The sequence below is a fragment of the Alosa sapidissima genome, chromosome 16 (assembly GCF_018492685.1).
Source record: "Alosa sapidissima isolate fAloSap1 chromosome 16, fAloSap1.pri, whole genome shotgun sequence".
Taxonomy (NCBI): Eukaryota; Metazoa; Chordata; class Actinopteri; order Clupeiformes; family Clupeidae; genus Alosa; species Alosa sapidissima.
In genome coordinates this window covers 27,807,986-27,822,215 of record NC_055972.1, presented here as the reverse complement: position 1 = coordinate 27,822,215, position 14,230 = coordinate 27,807,986, and the positions used below count along the sequence as shown (strand labels likewise).

General features: G+C 43.3%; 1 protein-coding gene across 2 annotated transcripts; it reads right to left on the bottom strand.

The window, feature by feature from the left end:
• Window positions 1–13: 13 nt before the first annotated feature.
• On the bottom strand, window positions 14–14,196 carry dna2 (DNA replication helicase/nuclease 2). 2 transcript variants are annotated; one of them, XM_042065192.1, is made up of 23 exons: window positions 13,948–14,196; window positions 13,710–13,760; window positions 12,408–13,384; window positions 11,781–11,954; window positions 11,476–11,659; window positions 10,962–11,110; window positions 10,669–10,800; window positions 8,898–9,126; window positions 8,406–8,523; window positions 8,058–8,220; window positions 7,340–7,531; window positions 6,759–6,989; window positions 6,085–6,201; window positions 5,865–5,974; window positions 5,615–5,724; window positions 4,956–5,177; window positions 4,344–4,537; window positions 3,930–4,019; window positions 3,461–3,668; window positions 2,850–2,939; window positions 1,128–1,310; window positions 636–782; window positions 14–349 (listed from the first exon to the last, which is right to left on the bottom strand). In XM_042065192.1, the coding sequence occupies exons 1-23, from the start codon at window positions 13,972–13,974 to the stop codon at window positions 296–298; spliced, it is 4,152 nt and encodes a 1,383-aa protein (XP_041921126.1). In that variant the 5' UTR covers window positions 13,975–14,196; the 3' UTR covers window positions 14–295. The 2 variants fall into 2 exon arrangements, with proteins under 2 accessions (XP_041921126.1, XP_041921127.1); XM_042065193.1 differs by lacking the exons at window positions 13,710–13,760; window positions 13,948–14,196 and having other exon boundaries at window positions 15–349; window positions 12,404–12,515.
• Window positions 14,197–14,230: the final 34 nt, after the last annotated feature.

Below are 14,230 nucleotides of genomic sequence, written 5' to 3'. Positions count from 1 at the left end.
GAAAATACAAGTACAAAATTAAAACATACATACCAATTTACAAATACACATATATCATAAAATCACATTAATAAATTCATAATATTAGTTGAATTAGAGGTCTGACAAAAGTAGCTAATAGCATCCACAGTCAACATGCATAAACAGCATGAGAACTTCATAAAAGGAAAAGTTTCACAGTGAAATGTTCTTTCAAAAGAACAGACTAAGCACCATATTACTTAGGTAGGGTGGGTTTTGAGTATGAGGTTCAGTGTAAAACTGAGGTCATCTGATGGCCGGTGGGCAGCGTACTTCAGAGGAATGTTGGGGGCAGTGCCTCATGTGCTGCCACCGGGAGCTGGAACACGTTCGTCAGTCAAGGAGGAAAACATTTAGAAAGACAAGAAACACATTTGCATTGTACATGGTTACATCTCTATGCCATCTAGGATTTTTCAGCCATAAAGGGGCCACATTTTACAGAACAGGGCCAAGTCAGTCATCCTTGCATAATCCACTGTTTAGTAAGTATATAGTTTAGTAACTAGTATAGGCTAATTATTTGTCACCCCTTGTGGTCTTTTTTCAACAGTCACAGATGTGAGGAAAGGCAAACACAGGCATGGATAACTTGTCAGTGTGGGAAAGGATATCATGCTCTCCTGCTCCAGGTGGCTGAGAAGCTTCTCCAGGGGTGCGTAGCGACGGAGCGTGCTCACTGAGCCAATCATGATAAGCTTGTGCTTCGCTCTGGTGATGGCCACATTCAGCCTCCTCCAGTCCTTCAGCAGCTCCCCCATCTGGGCAAAACAGGCATTACATTTAGTCATGGTTTCCACAACTAATTACTGAGACAAGTTAAGATAAACATGACTGGGTAAGGGATGGGGGTCATCACCACAAAGGTGATGATACCTTTGTGGATTGTACCTTTCCACAATAGAGTATAAAACAATGCAGTCCAGTGTCCAGTATTTCTGCAGATATGAACTGCACATTACAGCACACATCACATCTCAAAATAACATCACTGCTGCTAACTGAATGCCTATAAAGCCACAAGAAAACCATGAGGCTCTTTGATCATGCAGATACAGTACAGAGGAAACAGTTTGTGTGACACAGAAAAAGGATATTTCACTCACATTAGCCTCCATGCTACTCCTCACAAAGGACACTATGATGACGCTCTTGTCGCGGCCCTGGTATTTGTCCACCGTGTTTACCTCCACGGCACTGAAGGCCGGACTGTCCAGCAGGCCAGAGATGGCCTTCAGCTGCTGCCGGTATGGTGCAATGATGCCAATATTTGCCGCTTTGCAGCCAGCCTGGAAAAGATGCATCCCGTCAGTCAGTGATGCTGATTTCTCAATATTTTTATAACACTGCATTTTTGATTTGCAATTGCTAGACCTTATTACGCAACTGTTAGTTTAATTAAAAACAATTTAATTGATAACAGCTGCAGGGCAAAATCAAATCGCCAGCAGATCGGGCTGGGTTTATCCAGTCTAGTTGTCTTGGCAAGGACTAATAAATGAAGGCAGCTCCTGTGATTTAGTTTCCTCCTGGTCATCTTCCAGTAAAGGCTGAAAAGAGGCATGAAGTTTTGTATGGCTATAAAAAAAATAAAAAATCTAACATTTGTGTGTTTCTTGACTTGACTCACAAGTTACCAGTATTTAGGGACGGGCAATATAGACTTCAAACTATATAACAATAATAAAAGGAAAGGATTTTTTTAACCAATACTCACTGCTAAAACTTTAAAAGCACAAAGCTTTCGTGTTGCAACTGAAATGCTTGTTCACTTGTATCACAATAGCCTATAGGTCATGGTATTTTAGGCGATACCGATAAAAATGATGATATGAAAACAGCACTCTTCACCACTGTTTTCAAAGCCACAAGCCACATCGGCTTAGTCTTGACATCCGTGCAAAACACATGAAAGTAAAACTTGATCCTGACCATCAGCAATGAACTCTACTTCTCGTCTTCAGTTTGAACTCTGCATTCAGTCATCTTTGTTCTACGTGTGAGGCTGTGAGCTGCACACCTTGCAAGACATATTAACATGTCATTACCTAGATCATTAATTTCTCAATATGACTGAATAATAGGACTAATAAATATGACTAATAAATGTGATGAATTTATTATGATAAGGAGGTATATCGATAACGATTCGATATGGCCCATCTCTACCAGTATGATCGACAAGATATGTACAGTTTCACACATTTATTGGCTGCAACAGTATTTGCAAGATGGTATGACAAACAGTACTACAGCAAAGGCCCTGAGCCTTTCCTCATTTCATGGTCATCATAAAAATAGCTCTTGTTAAACTGCAACTGGTGACAGTTCAAAGTTCAGGACCAGAGTGTAATTTCAGGCACATGAGTAACTGGCACATAACTCTATGTGTCCTAGGTCTTAGCTCTATAGATGATAGCTGATGAAGGAAAACGTCAAGGTTACAAATTGCCTGGGGAGTAATAGGACGTTCTGGACCTTGTGTCTATTTCGGCACGGTGGCACACTAGTAATTAAATTGCACACATATACCATGGCTAACACTGGCTATTGCACGGCATTAGAGCCAACAGATGGAGTCAAAGGTCTTTACTCAAAGCAGATGGTAGTGGAGCGAAGGAAGATTGAAATATCATATTGACATGATTTTCATACAAGCCTTAGGCATCTTTCTGCAATGGAAACCAATATCCCTGGGACACATTTAAAGATGCCAACCTGTCAAAACCTCGTCCCATTAAAAGCCATTTATCCTTTGCTGATGCCTTTCGACTGTATAAGAACATATAGAAAAAAATAATAATTGTATTACCTTTCGAAAATCTCACCTTGAGCAACAGGCTGACGATGGCATGTACCAGTGTGGCCTCAATATGGTTGCTGATGCCTCCTTTCTCCACGGTCTCAATAGCAGGAACCTACCAAGCCAACATGATGAGAAGATGAACACTGGTTAAGCGACATACTGGTAAACTCTGTGTAGTCTGGTAAACTAGTTTGTCAGCTTTGCTGACAAAAAAGCAACAGCTTGTCTGTATTTAGAGTGAAATACAAAAATCTGTTCCCATGGTGATATGACGTCTTCGTCATCAGCACATTTCTTTAAATAACCCAGTCTAGCTTCAACAACAACAACTTGCATTTACCAGTATATAGTGCTTTATCAAGGCACCCAGAGTGCTTTACAGTGAAGGGGGTACCTCTTCTTCTCAAGCTTCTTGAATCACTAACCATCACTAATGTGTAGCACCCACCTGGGGGATGCACAGCACCTATTATGCGCCAGAACGCCAGTGACCACACACCAGCTTGAGGTGGAGAGTGAGGGAATAAATGAATGAATGAATGAATGACTTCTTTATAATGTTACAGGAACAGCTGCCCCTCAACCCTTCTGTAGGCATAGGTTAATAGTGAAATAGTGATCATTTGGTGAGACCTTGGTGGTGTCCAGGAAGCAGACCGGGGTGAGAGGCTGCAGGGCTGTCCGGATCCAGGCTGTGTACTCCTCCTGGCCTACAAACAGCTCCAGATCCTGCTCCACGCTGTCCCTGGTGGCCAGCTTCAGAACTGCACTCGCCATCCTCTCTGATCCACACTCAAGTTTGCCTTCATACATCAATGCGTTGCTTAAAGACATGATCTTACTGCAGAGAAGAGAAAGCACACCCTTTCACTCAAAGCTGTTCCTCACCTAACAAAGGGGACATTATAAACCTGGAACTGAACTACTATGTACAGAGAGGATTGAAGCACAGCGTGATTCTTGGGATCATACAGTGAATGTATTACATCTTCCCTTAAATATACAATGTTTCTGTTGTGACTTATGGTGCCACACCCAGTTATGAGACCAGAAGTGAGATCATTTGTTATTGTTGGCTAGTATTCTAAAACCTTGTACTCACCTGTTCATCCTATACTGCACGGTAAGCTGGACCACTGCATTGGAGTGATGCTCCAAACGCTTGAACAGGCTCTCATCCATACCCAGAGCTCTGGAATCGGTATTAGACAACAACAACAAAAAACACCACAGATGTCAAGAATCTCTTGGAATATCCACAGGAGATTTATTTGGAATAATTACCCTGCATGTGTCTTCACAAATCCTGATAATCAGCAGCGCTTGACATAATGTGTCTACTGCTTGGTTAGGTAAGTTGCTACACAAAAGATCCTTACAGAAACACTTTGCTTTGCCACATTTTTAATCCAGGGTGGCCTGGCTGGGGCAGTTACCTCCCCAACAGAATACAAGAGAAATGTATACATCGTGTATGTATGGTGAAGAGCACACGGAGGATGAAGTGGCCGCCTACCTGGCCTCGGAGTTCTGGACGATGGGAGGCAGTTGTTGGTGGTCCCCCACCAGGACGAAGCGCTGGGCGTAGAAGAGCGGTCCCAGGCACACGGGCTGGCTGATCTGAGAGGCCTCGTCCACGATGCAGAAGTCAAAGCGCCGCCGGCTGAAGAGGGCGTGCTTCACACCCATACAGGTGGTGGCTACCACCAGCTACGAGGCGTGAGCGTGAAAAGACAAAAGATGGGAATATGGAAATAATTAAATCATGGGAATAATACTTCTTTTGTAAGTATTTAGAGATAAGGATGATTTTTAAATTTAGACACAGATGCATGATACTGAAAATCTTTTTCAATTTCTCAGATTTCATAGACAAAAAGCATTCTTTTAACTGAACACAGTAAAAAAAAAAAAAGTTTAGGAATTGAAAGTCTGGGTCGTCATGCACAAAAAGGGCATGAATTACCAATGAATGAACCAAGTCTGTATGCAGATAACAAATTAAGTTTGAATTACTGCTTCCTGAAATTCCACTCCAGTTTTTAATAATATGTATAAAATGAGATATTGATAACATTGTTGCACATGTCATTTTTGGTGCTAGGTTCATCATGCTGGCGTCCGTTACCTCCTTGTTGTAGAGGTGTTCGAGATCAGAGAGGTTGGTAATGCCTTTGGCTCGGCACTGCTCATCCGTGAAGGGTCTGATATCAGGATGCACCTTTTGTGCCCGACCCAGCCGCAGGAAGCCAATCTTGAACTTCTTGAGCTTGAGGAGGATGTTGTCCACAGCAGAGTGGGTGTAACTGGTCAGTAGGACACTGAAGCCGCAAGCGTGGAGAATCCGCACCTAAGAGGGTCAAGTAACACAAGAGGACCACTTCCAGTTAGTGTGCTTGGCCGTGAAACATTCTGTTCTCCTCATGTAGTATTATCAACCTGTTCCTTTGCCCCATGGTTTTAGCAGAGTTTAGAGTTTTGGACAAAGAGTCTGCACTTAAAGAGTGATTTAAAGTACTGCCAAGGGAAATATATTTCAATCTATCTAAAGGAAAGCCATATATATGCAAATATATAAGTGACATTTGTCAGTTTTACAACACAGTTCTCCAGAGAATTACCACAACACCAATGTGTGTGTAAAACCACAAGAGGCCTTCATATACTGCCGACTAAACGGTTTGACTGTTGTGAACGGACTTGGCCTGCACCTACTTGATGGAAGCTAACTAGGTCAGCATTCTAGGCAGGGGAAAGAAGGAGGAAGTAAAAACTCTCCGTCCTTACCAGTGTGCAAATAGTGGTGGTTTTGCCGGTGCCAGGCATTCCCACAATCAGAGTGTAATCTTTTGATAAAAGCACTTTCTTCATGGCCTGCTTCTGAGGCTTGTTGAGGCCTGTAACACAGAGAGCACATGGTGGTTAGCTTTCACTACCCAAAAGGAGAGGGTAATTTATTCCATTTATCTTCACAAAGCTTGTGTACATAAAATGTCCTTTTTAAAATGCCATTCATAGTCTAACATTCAGGATAAACCTTTTAGGATGTTGGCAACGGTATCTTTGGCATCTCGTGGTAGAACGCTGCTCAGGCTGTCTATGAATTGAGGACGACGGAAATCCACTATCAGCTCCCGTAACCTTTGGCTGAACGCACACACAGAGAGCAGACACATATGAGTTTCCTGTAAAAGCCCATTCATCACAAAACTATTTTGCTCTGGCGCGCGCACACACACACACACACACACACACACCTTGTCGGGGAATTTTCCATCAGCTTTGAGATGTTTCCGAAGTGGGTGCTCAGTCCTCCTGCACCCTCGTCCTGGTCCAAACGGAACACCATGTTTGCAGGAAGCCTAGACAGATCCCTGAATGTGGCACAAGTTCTCAGTTAACATCAAGACAAATGCTGAACTCTTGGTGAAGTTGGAGAACTAGTTGTTGAAGCCAGTTTCAACTGAAGCTTTGCTTTATTTTTATTGAAAATCACAAGTAAGACACACAAAAAAAAAAACCCACGAAAACAGTGCACAGCAAAATAGGTGAAAGCTGCAGTTGGCAAGATTCTTTTGATCATATTCACTGAAACCGACACTATGCTCCGACAGAACAACATAAATCAGCTGGTTTTGGAAAAAAACCCGCACTTCTACTTCCACCTAGAGCCTGTTATTTGTTTTGCAAAAATCCACAGCTCCCGGTTCTTCTGGTCCAATCAGAGCAGGGCTGTGTGAGATTTGACTGTCAATCACAGTCTGGTGCGCACTGACGAGCACAAACTTAATGAGGGGGTGCTCGGTGGTAGTGGGGGAGGGGCATGAGAGTTGTAAACATTCAAAATTGAAGTCCCCTCAATCTGTCAGACTTGCCAAATGCAGCTTTAATGTAATTGTAACCATGCTTATAGGTGCCATCATGATCTCACCGATCTAAAGAGCAGCTCACTCCAGCATTGGAAACCTCAGTCACGAATCCGGTTGCTACACCGATGAGTTTGGAGTCCTGGTCACTGACCACCACACGGTCACCGACAACCAGACCGGTCAGGGCCTGGATGCCACCCTGCCGCTCAAAGAAGTGCTGGTGAACATCGTCAGCCAGTGCGGTCACTTTGCCTGTCCTGAGGAGGTTCCCAAGACAACCACCACTCTTCTCCCTGTAAAGACACAGACAGATATGACATACTACTCTGGTTCAACACATACGTGTGTGTGTGTGTGTATATATATAATGTGTGTGTGTGTGTGTGTGTGTGTGTGTGTGTGTGAGATCTCTCTTCTACTAAAACTTACACTGAAAAATCAACCAGTGCCATTATATCTGGGCTCATCACTGAGCAGTTGGAGTAAACCTTTAACAGCTTTAAAGGTCACAATTTCAGTTAGGCTACACCAGAGTGTGTGGACAGATAAATCTTAAAGGTTTACATGCTGGAGTGGAGGAGTGTGGTGAGTGACAGCTGTCAATCACACCCAAAAATATCCTAAGGGGTCACACATGGCCTACCTCTCCTGGGCTGACTGGAGCCAGATGTTGCGGCGGCCTCCTTTGGCCTCCATGGTGCGGGCCTCCAGGGCGCAGAGCAGCACCCAGTGGCTGAAGTAGTGCAGGTGGGGCAGGCTCAGGTGCGCGCTCTCCTGCTCCAGGAAGGGCGGCTCAGGGCCACTGGGGTCACCAGATGGGTCCCTCTCCAGAGCTCTGAGCAGGATGTGGAGGAATTGGTAAAACCACCAATGAGCATCACCAGGGGTGGAAATTAACTTTTTTTAAATGTTTGAACATCAAACTGACAACTAAATGATTAAGTACACCAGCACCTCAATAGTAAAGGATTGTTTTGTGTCTGAAATCTACCAGCCACTTTCATATATTACGAGCAGTTGGCTGGTGCTGATTTCCATCCCTAAGCATGTTCTATAGTAATAAGACAGGAAAAACACAACCAAAAGCAGCACGACGGATGAAACGCTGCATACACGTGCAACAGATGTAGCTACTCACATTTATGAAAGTAATAATCTGAGCTTTTACCAGTCACTCATAAAGAGAACTTGACCTCTCCTCCACAGGCAGAGATTATTTTACAGCATACACACAGACTGTTCGATACATCCCTGGAATGACTAAAATTGATTTAAAAGGCAGAAGCGCATGTACCCTTTGCCCTCCTCATAACTAATAATTTCAGTTTACTCTGAGCTGAAGCTCACACTGAGATACCCACTTGTTATACACGGCACAGTTTTGCTTCTGAGGACAGTATCTGCAGGCCTGCTGATCGGATATGACGTCAGGTAAAGGTGTCAGGCGTGTTGACGACCCGCCTTCGGCTTTCTCCAAGTTGTTGCCAAGATGGTGTGCCAGCATATTCCTCAATTTTATCAGCTCTGAATGAGCAAAAGGGGAAAGCATAAACATCATCATATACATAAAACACACACATCAAGGTCATCGGCAGTAATGCTGCTCGATTATGGGAAAAATATTATAATCATGATGTTTTCATAATCGTTGGGAATCATAATTGACGATTAATCGGTTAATTTGAATGATTGCACAGCCCTATCGTTACCTCTCCTGTCCATGTGGTTTCCCACGATGGGATGCAGGCTGCCGGTTTTCAGGTAGATTAGGAACCCAGCCTCAGGATCAGCTCTCCTCTCCAGGCTCATTAGTGTGTACAAGATGACCTGAGCCACACACAGATGGCCATGAGTTTCACACACATACAACTTGAGTATTTACACTTGCGGCTTACAGGCAGACTACACCAGGAACTGAAGTGCTGAAGTGTTTAGTTCGGAAAGCATACGCTGCGACAATTAGCTTCCACTATATAGCTTCCACTATAATCTGGCTACACCAGGCTTGATAGCAGTGTATACATTTGAAAAAATTAGACCAGTATTCTGACACTATTTTTATGCTCTACAAACAGAGTGCTTCAATTGCATACCCAGTGTAGCCCGGCTGTAAAAGGGGCTATATGTGTAGTTTCTGTTTGAAACATTTAAAAGTGACCAAGAAGAAATGAGCATAGAATGAGCACAGGTCGTGGCCCTACCTGGCTGCGGTGTTCGATGGAATTGGACTCCTTGCCCGTCTTCAGCTCCAGAGGGACCACGCGTTCTATTGATCTCCGACCCCGACGGTGGATACGCACGCTTGCAGTCACGTCGATCTTGCCCTTCAGGCCGAAACGAGGTGACCAAATGTTCTCCTCGATGTCAGTGAAATCTGTGACGGTCACTGTGCAGCCACTGTCCTGTTTATTCAGCCTCCCATCACTGGGTCTGCACGGAACACAAAACAAAAATTACATACATTTAAAGGTGTGAGTCATAACCATCTGTTCCAATTTGATGCAAACAGAGGTGCGTTCAAATTCGCAAACATAAGCAAACGTTTGCAAACAGGTTTAAGTTTTTGGCGAACATTTGCAAATACTCGCAAACAGTCTGATAAGGTAGTTCTCCGCGAACATTCAGTGGAGCTGGACGTGGGCTTGACGAAGGTAACAAGGTAACAACACCAAATCGTTCAAATTTAACTGTTTAGAAAAAACATGTTCACCACAAACATTCGCCAATGTTTGGCGGATTTGAACGCACCTCAGGTTAACCATATTCCTACCATACACTGTTAGTTGATACTAACAAATAACCATCATTTACTATTGGTGTGTTCCCTTTGCATGTGGAGCATATTTTCAGTTATTTTTAATGCTCAAAAAAAAAAAAAAAAAACTACACCAACAGAAATCAAACCCTCAAAATAGCAAGCCTAATGGTGGGTCATTCCACGTCAATTCAACCAGGGCCCACGCACTTAGGTCTCAAAATTCTGAAAACATTACCAGGTGTACCTATGTTACCCAGGAGACACACTGTAAAATTACTCTTATGTAAGATCAATACTTTCCAAGATACAGCCAGTTTTACAGGGGGAGGGGGGTGTCGATTTTGTTCGGCCTCTTTTTTTTGTTAAAGTTCACAAGCCCACAGCGCAAGAACTAAACCATGTAGGAGGCTCAAATTTTGCATGCTGGTACATAAATAGGAATAGTATGTAGCAAAATCGTCACATTTGGTCTGGATAATCCTGCATGGTCATAGCTGTCCCTCAAAGTTTATACAAATTTTATTGGAGTTTTTGGCTGGGCTCTGTTTAAGCCTTCAGAAGACATATTTGTACTCAACATAGTAAGGAAAATAAATCAAGAGCCTGAGATAAGTAGAAACACTCTCACAAAAAGCAATGAACAGAAAACAAATCCCTTCAGGGTCTGAACAGCAGACCTCACAAGTCTGAAAAATCATTTTGGTTATCATTTTCAGAGCACCCAAACACCTTGTGGGAATATACAAAGATTTTTTAAATATGTTTTTCTTTATTCCCCATGATCCCTTCTTTTTGAAAACACCAATTTGACTTGTCTTAAGCAAATCTTTCTTTTTTATTTTCCACCCTGAACATGGGCAAAATGCCCCATTGACATCAATATGTTTTATATAGAGTCAGCACACTGCCACCTGTGGTTGTATAGAGTAACCTGTGGTAGCTCTATACAAAACATACTGATGTCAATGGTGCATTTTGCCCATGTTCAGGGTGGAAAGTGAAAAAGAAAGATTTGATCTTACATAAGAGTAATTTTACAGTGTGTCTTCTGGGTAACATAGGTACACCTGGTAATTTTTTCAGAATTTTTTGAGACCTAAGTGCGTGGGCCCTGGTTGAACTGACGTGGAATGACCCTGGTATATTATGTCAAAGTACAGCATTTAAGCCCACAAAAGGACCAATGAACATCAAATGAGAGTCTTACTACTTACAGTTTCAGTGTTAGTGGCTTGTTGCCAGAGTGTGAAGAGGAGTCCAAGTAATCTTTAGCCCACTCTGAGAGGGATGGTAAGTACTCCTCAACACCCTGCCTGATGTCCTCCTGTGGCAGACTGAGGCTGTATCTGGAAGGATGAGAAACAGCCCCATCATTGGTTGTTTAACACTATAACCTGCAGTTCTTTTGTAGACTATATTAAGTTGGCCAAAATGGAGAACTGTAATTGTGCTGAAATCCCATGTATAAAATTATACTCAGTCATACTTGCAATTCTGTAACACTTACATTTGACCCAAATAGTTTGGACTGAGAAGGGCATCCTGGGCAAGTTTCTTCAACCTCTCCTCAGAGAAGTTCATGGACATGGCTGCCCTCTGAAAGATCTCATGAACTATGGTACCAGTCAGCATCTGTTTAGATCCTCCATCAAAACCCTGCACAAAAGATATTCATTTCAACTCATTGAGAGTACAGCAAGACTGGCATCTAGGGCTGTCCCTTATCACAGAGCATATTGTGATTATTATTCTGTATTGTAGGCATATTTAATACAGTCAATCGTAATATTGACCATATGCGTTACATCATATTGTACATCACCATTTCTCCACAGAATATTGAGATTGACATGTTCTGTCATCTCGCCCAGCCCCCACTGGCATCTTCTCAAATCCTCAATTTTCTCACAAATCCATTAACAACCTCCAATTATCTCCCACCAGGTGTAGTAAATTATGGGGTTAATCATGATCAGGCGAGCCACCCTAGCCAAGTTGGATGTGCGATCTCTGGAACCTACCTTAAATATCTCCCCCAGCACAGCTCTTCTCATGCACCGGATGCTGTTGGCGATGCTGGTGCCAGATATGAGGACGTCCGGTAGCAGCACCAGGAAGCCCGAGTCTCTGCCAATCACCCACGTCCCTGAGACACACTCACCCTCCACGTGGACAATGTCACCCACCGCAACGGGCGTGCTCTCCCTGAAACAGTCACAAATCAGCAGTAGTTAATAAGTGCATTACTGGAGATTTAAAATGCATAGTTTATTCATAGAGACAGACAGACAGGCAGGCAGATAAATAATCATTAAAACTGAAATACCAGCCATCTTTCAAGATACAGGTCTCTGTGGGTTGTGTGGTCTTGGAGGCTGTTATGGTTAAGTGTTTTTCCAGATAACCATGAGGACCGGTCGTTTCCTGTATATCCAGGACCCAGTACCGATTGTGTAAGCCAGTAGACAATATGACATTATCTGGAATGCCTTTTGTTTTTCTGAAATTACAAAGAAACTATGGTTTAATATGGAAACTATTAAATTACTTTTCAATATACCACTTCCAATGGTTCAAGTGCGTACATGAGACTTGGACAACAAATTAACAATCAAAAACTCAAATTAGAATAAACATAAATGTAACTACAATCAATTAATACAAACCAGAGTGACAAAGTATTATCCCAACCAAATTCCTATTTCAGTCAGGACCACTTTGTCAAAGAAATAGCTTTTATTTACTATTTGCATAATATTACATTTGGCGGTATGCTCTGTTCTGGGAGCCCCCTACTCTTCCATGTGCAAACATGGAAAGCCTAAGGCAGGGAAATAAGCAAAGATAAGAATCCATGGCCTGTCTGAAATAATGCTATGCTTCATTTCTGCACTGATTTTTTTTAAAGTGCTGCTATGTTCTGTTCAGTAGGGTTCTGTAGGGTTCTACTTACTCAGATTTTGACAGCTTCTCTTTGGGCTCAGTGGCAAATGGCTCCATTTTCTCATCAAACCAACTATCATCCAATTCCTCCTGAAGATCATCCTGGGTTGCTTTCCCATCTGTGCTTCTGTGCTTCGCTTGGCAAATATTTGCAATACCACCCCTGGATGGATGAAAGAGAGTTGACTCCATGCTTCTTGTAGGTTCTTCAGGTACATCACATGTGAATGAACAAACCAGCTCTCCATTGATTGCCAAATCTCTTGAAAAGTCATAGTCCTCGACAGGTTTCGGTTTTGATATCGAAGTGAAAGTGCTTCCGCCAATACCATTGCCTTTGTTGGAATGAGAACAACTGGCTTCGCTCAGTGTCTTCTCCCTTCTGGAGTCTTGGGGCACAGGTCCTGATTTTTTACGGTCAGTCGTAAAAGTAATCTGTCCTGCTTTAAGGGGTTTTGGAGCTTGCTTGGTGTTTTGTCCTGGTTTGGTATGGGAATTTGTACTTTTGAGGCAGCGTATCTCCTCAATATAGTCATTAAGGCCATTAGCAGCAGAGGAGCTGGGGTCCTTCAGTGGGCTTCGACTGGGTCTCTTGACAGGCATGGCTCTGACTCGCTTCGCTCTCTGGGGCTCGTCAGGGGAAAACATCCGCCTTTTTGCAGAGGCCACATGACTGCGGTCACTCTTCGAATTGTCCTGGTCCTTAGCTTTGGGACTCTCATTTTGCAGTGGCCGCATGGGCATCCTGGTAAAGAGGTTGTTCTTCACAGCTGAGCCCCTGGAGGAAGGGCTACGGGAGACAGGTGAGCGCGTCACATCATGGTCTACACCTGAGTGGTTGTGTGGCTTGATGAGGCTGTCTGGTGTCTCTGGTACAATAGTGCACTCAGGGGAAAGGGGGACATTTTCCGTATCCTCCACCAGGACTCCAGGGGAGTCCTTAGTCTTAACAGGCACATTCTTCTTGTAGGAACATGAGCCCACCACCTGGCATGAAAAAGAAAAAGGGGGTTCCATACAATGGCTTAAGGAGAGAAGAAATAAAAATATACAGTACGCCTGCGGTGCATCCTGTGCACATTACACAAAGTGGGAAATATAGAAATAGTACTTAGGGATTCTCTTGTGCTCGGAAACATTCGGGCACAAAGATCACTCCGCACTCACTCAGTCATGGCATATTGTGTGACGTGACTGGATTCAGATGTGCCACAGACAGTGCTGTGATCATTCGCAATATCGTCTCATCTTACATTGACTAGGTTAACTAACGTTACCCAAACAAATCCGATGATGAGGTTATTTAACTTACCTTTGGGGAGAAAAATGAGGCTATGTTGCCTTGGAAGCCCCCTTTGGCCGCCTGCAACATCAACACATTTGGTTAACGTTAGTCAAGTGAGTCTATGGATCACCAAGCAGACAACAGCCTCAAACGTACTGCTATTATCATGTCACGAGAACTAAAACATGGATATCGTTAGTCGTTATTTTCCTTCTAACAGGCTGGGTAAAGTTAGGCAAAATACCAATGTTTAGCAGCTACTCACCGAGCGTTTCTGTAACTTTGTTGGCATCACCAGATCATACAAATGTGATGGTATTTAGGATCCAGTGCTATGCTTAACATTGACTACTAAGAATGATGGTAAGCATCGTCTATTTAGGTACATCAAAACACCACAACGGGAAAGAAAGGCGAGAAGCAACAGACTTTCCCGCTGAATGAGGTCTGCACTCTGCACCCGGTGTTTCCCGGGTGTTTCGAATCTTGCTCCTGCTGCTTGCCTATGCTGCTTGTTCTAAGCTCCTGAGCAACTCAATATCGCCACT

Bases quoted from the DNA above. Each gene is read 5' to 3' on its own strand.
- dna2 (XM_042065192.1), bottom strand. From the start codon at position 13,974: ATGCCAACAAAGTTACAGAAACGCTCG. The intron at 8,221-8,405 runs GTAACGATAGGG...TTGCTCATTCAG, and splicing joins AAACCACATGGACAGGAGAG to AGCTGATAAAATTGAGGAAT. The intron at 6,990-7,339 runs GTAGGCCATGTG...GTGTCTTTACAG, and splicing joins CTCCAGTCAGCCCAGGAGAG to GGAGAAGAGTGGTGGTTGTC.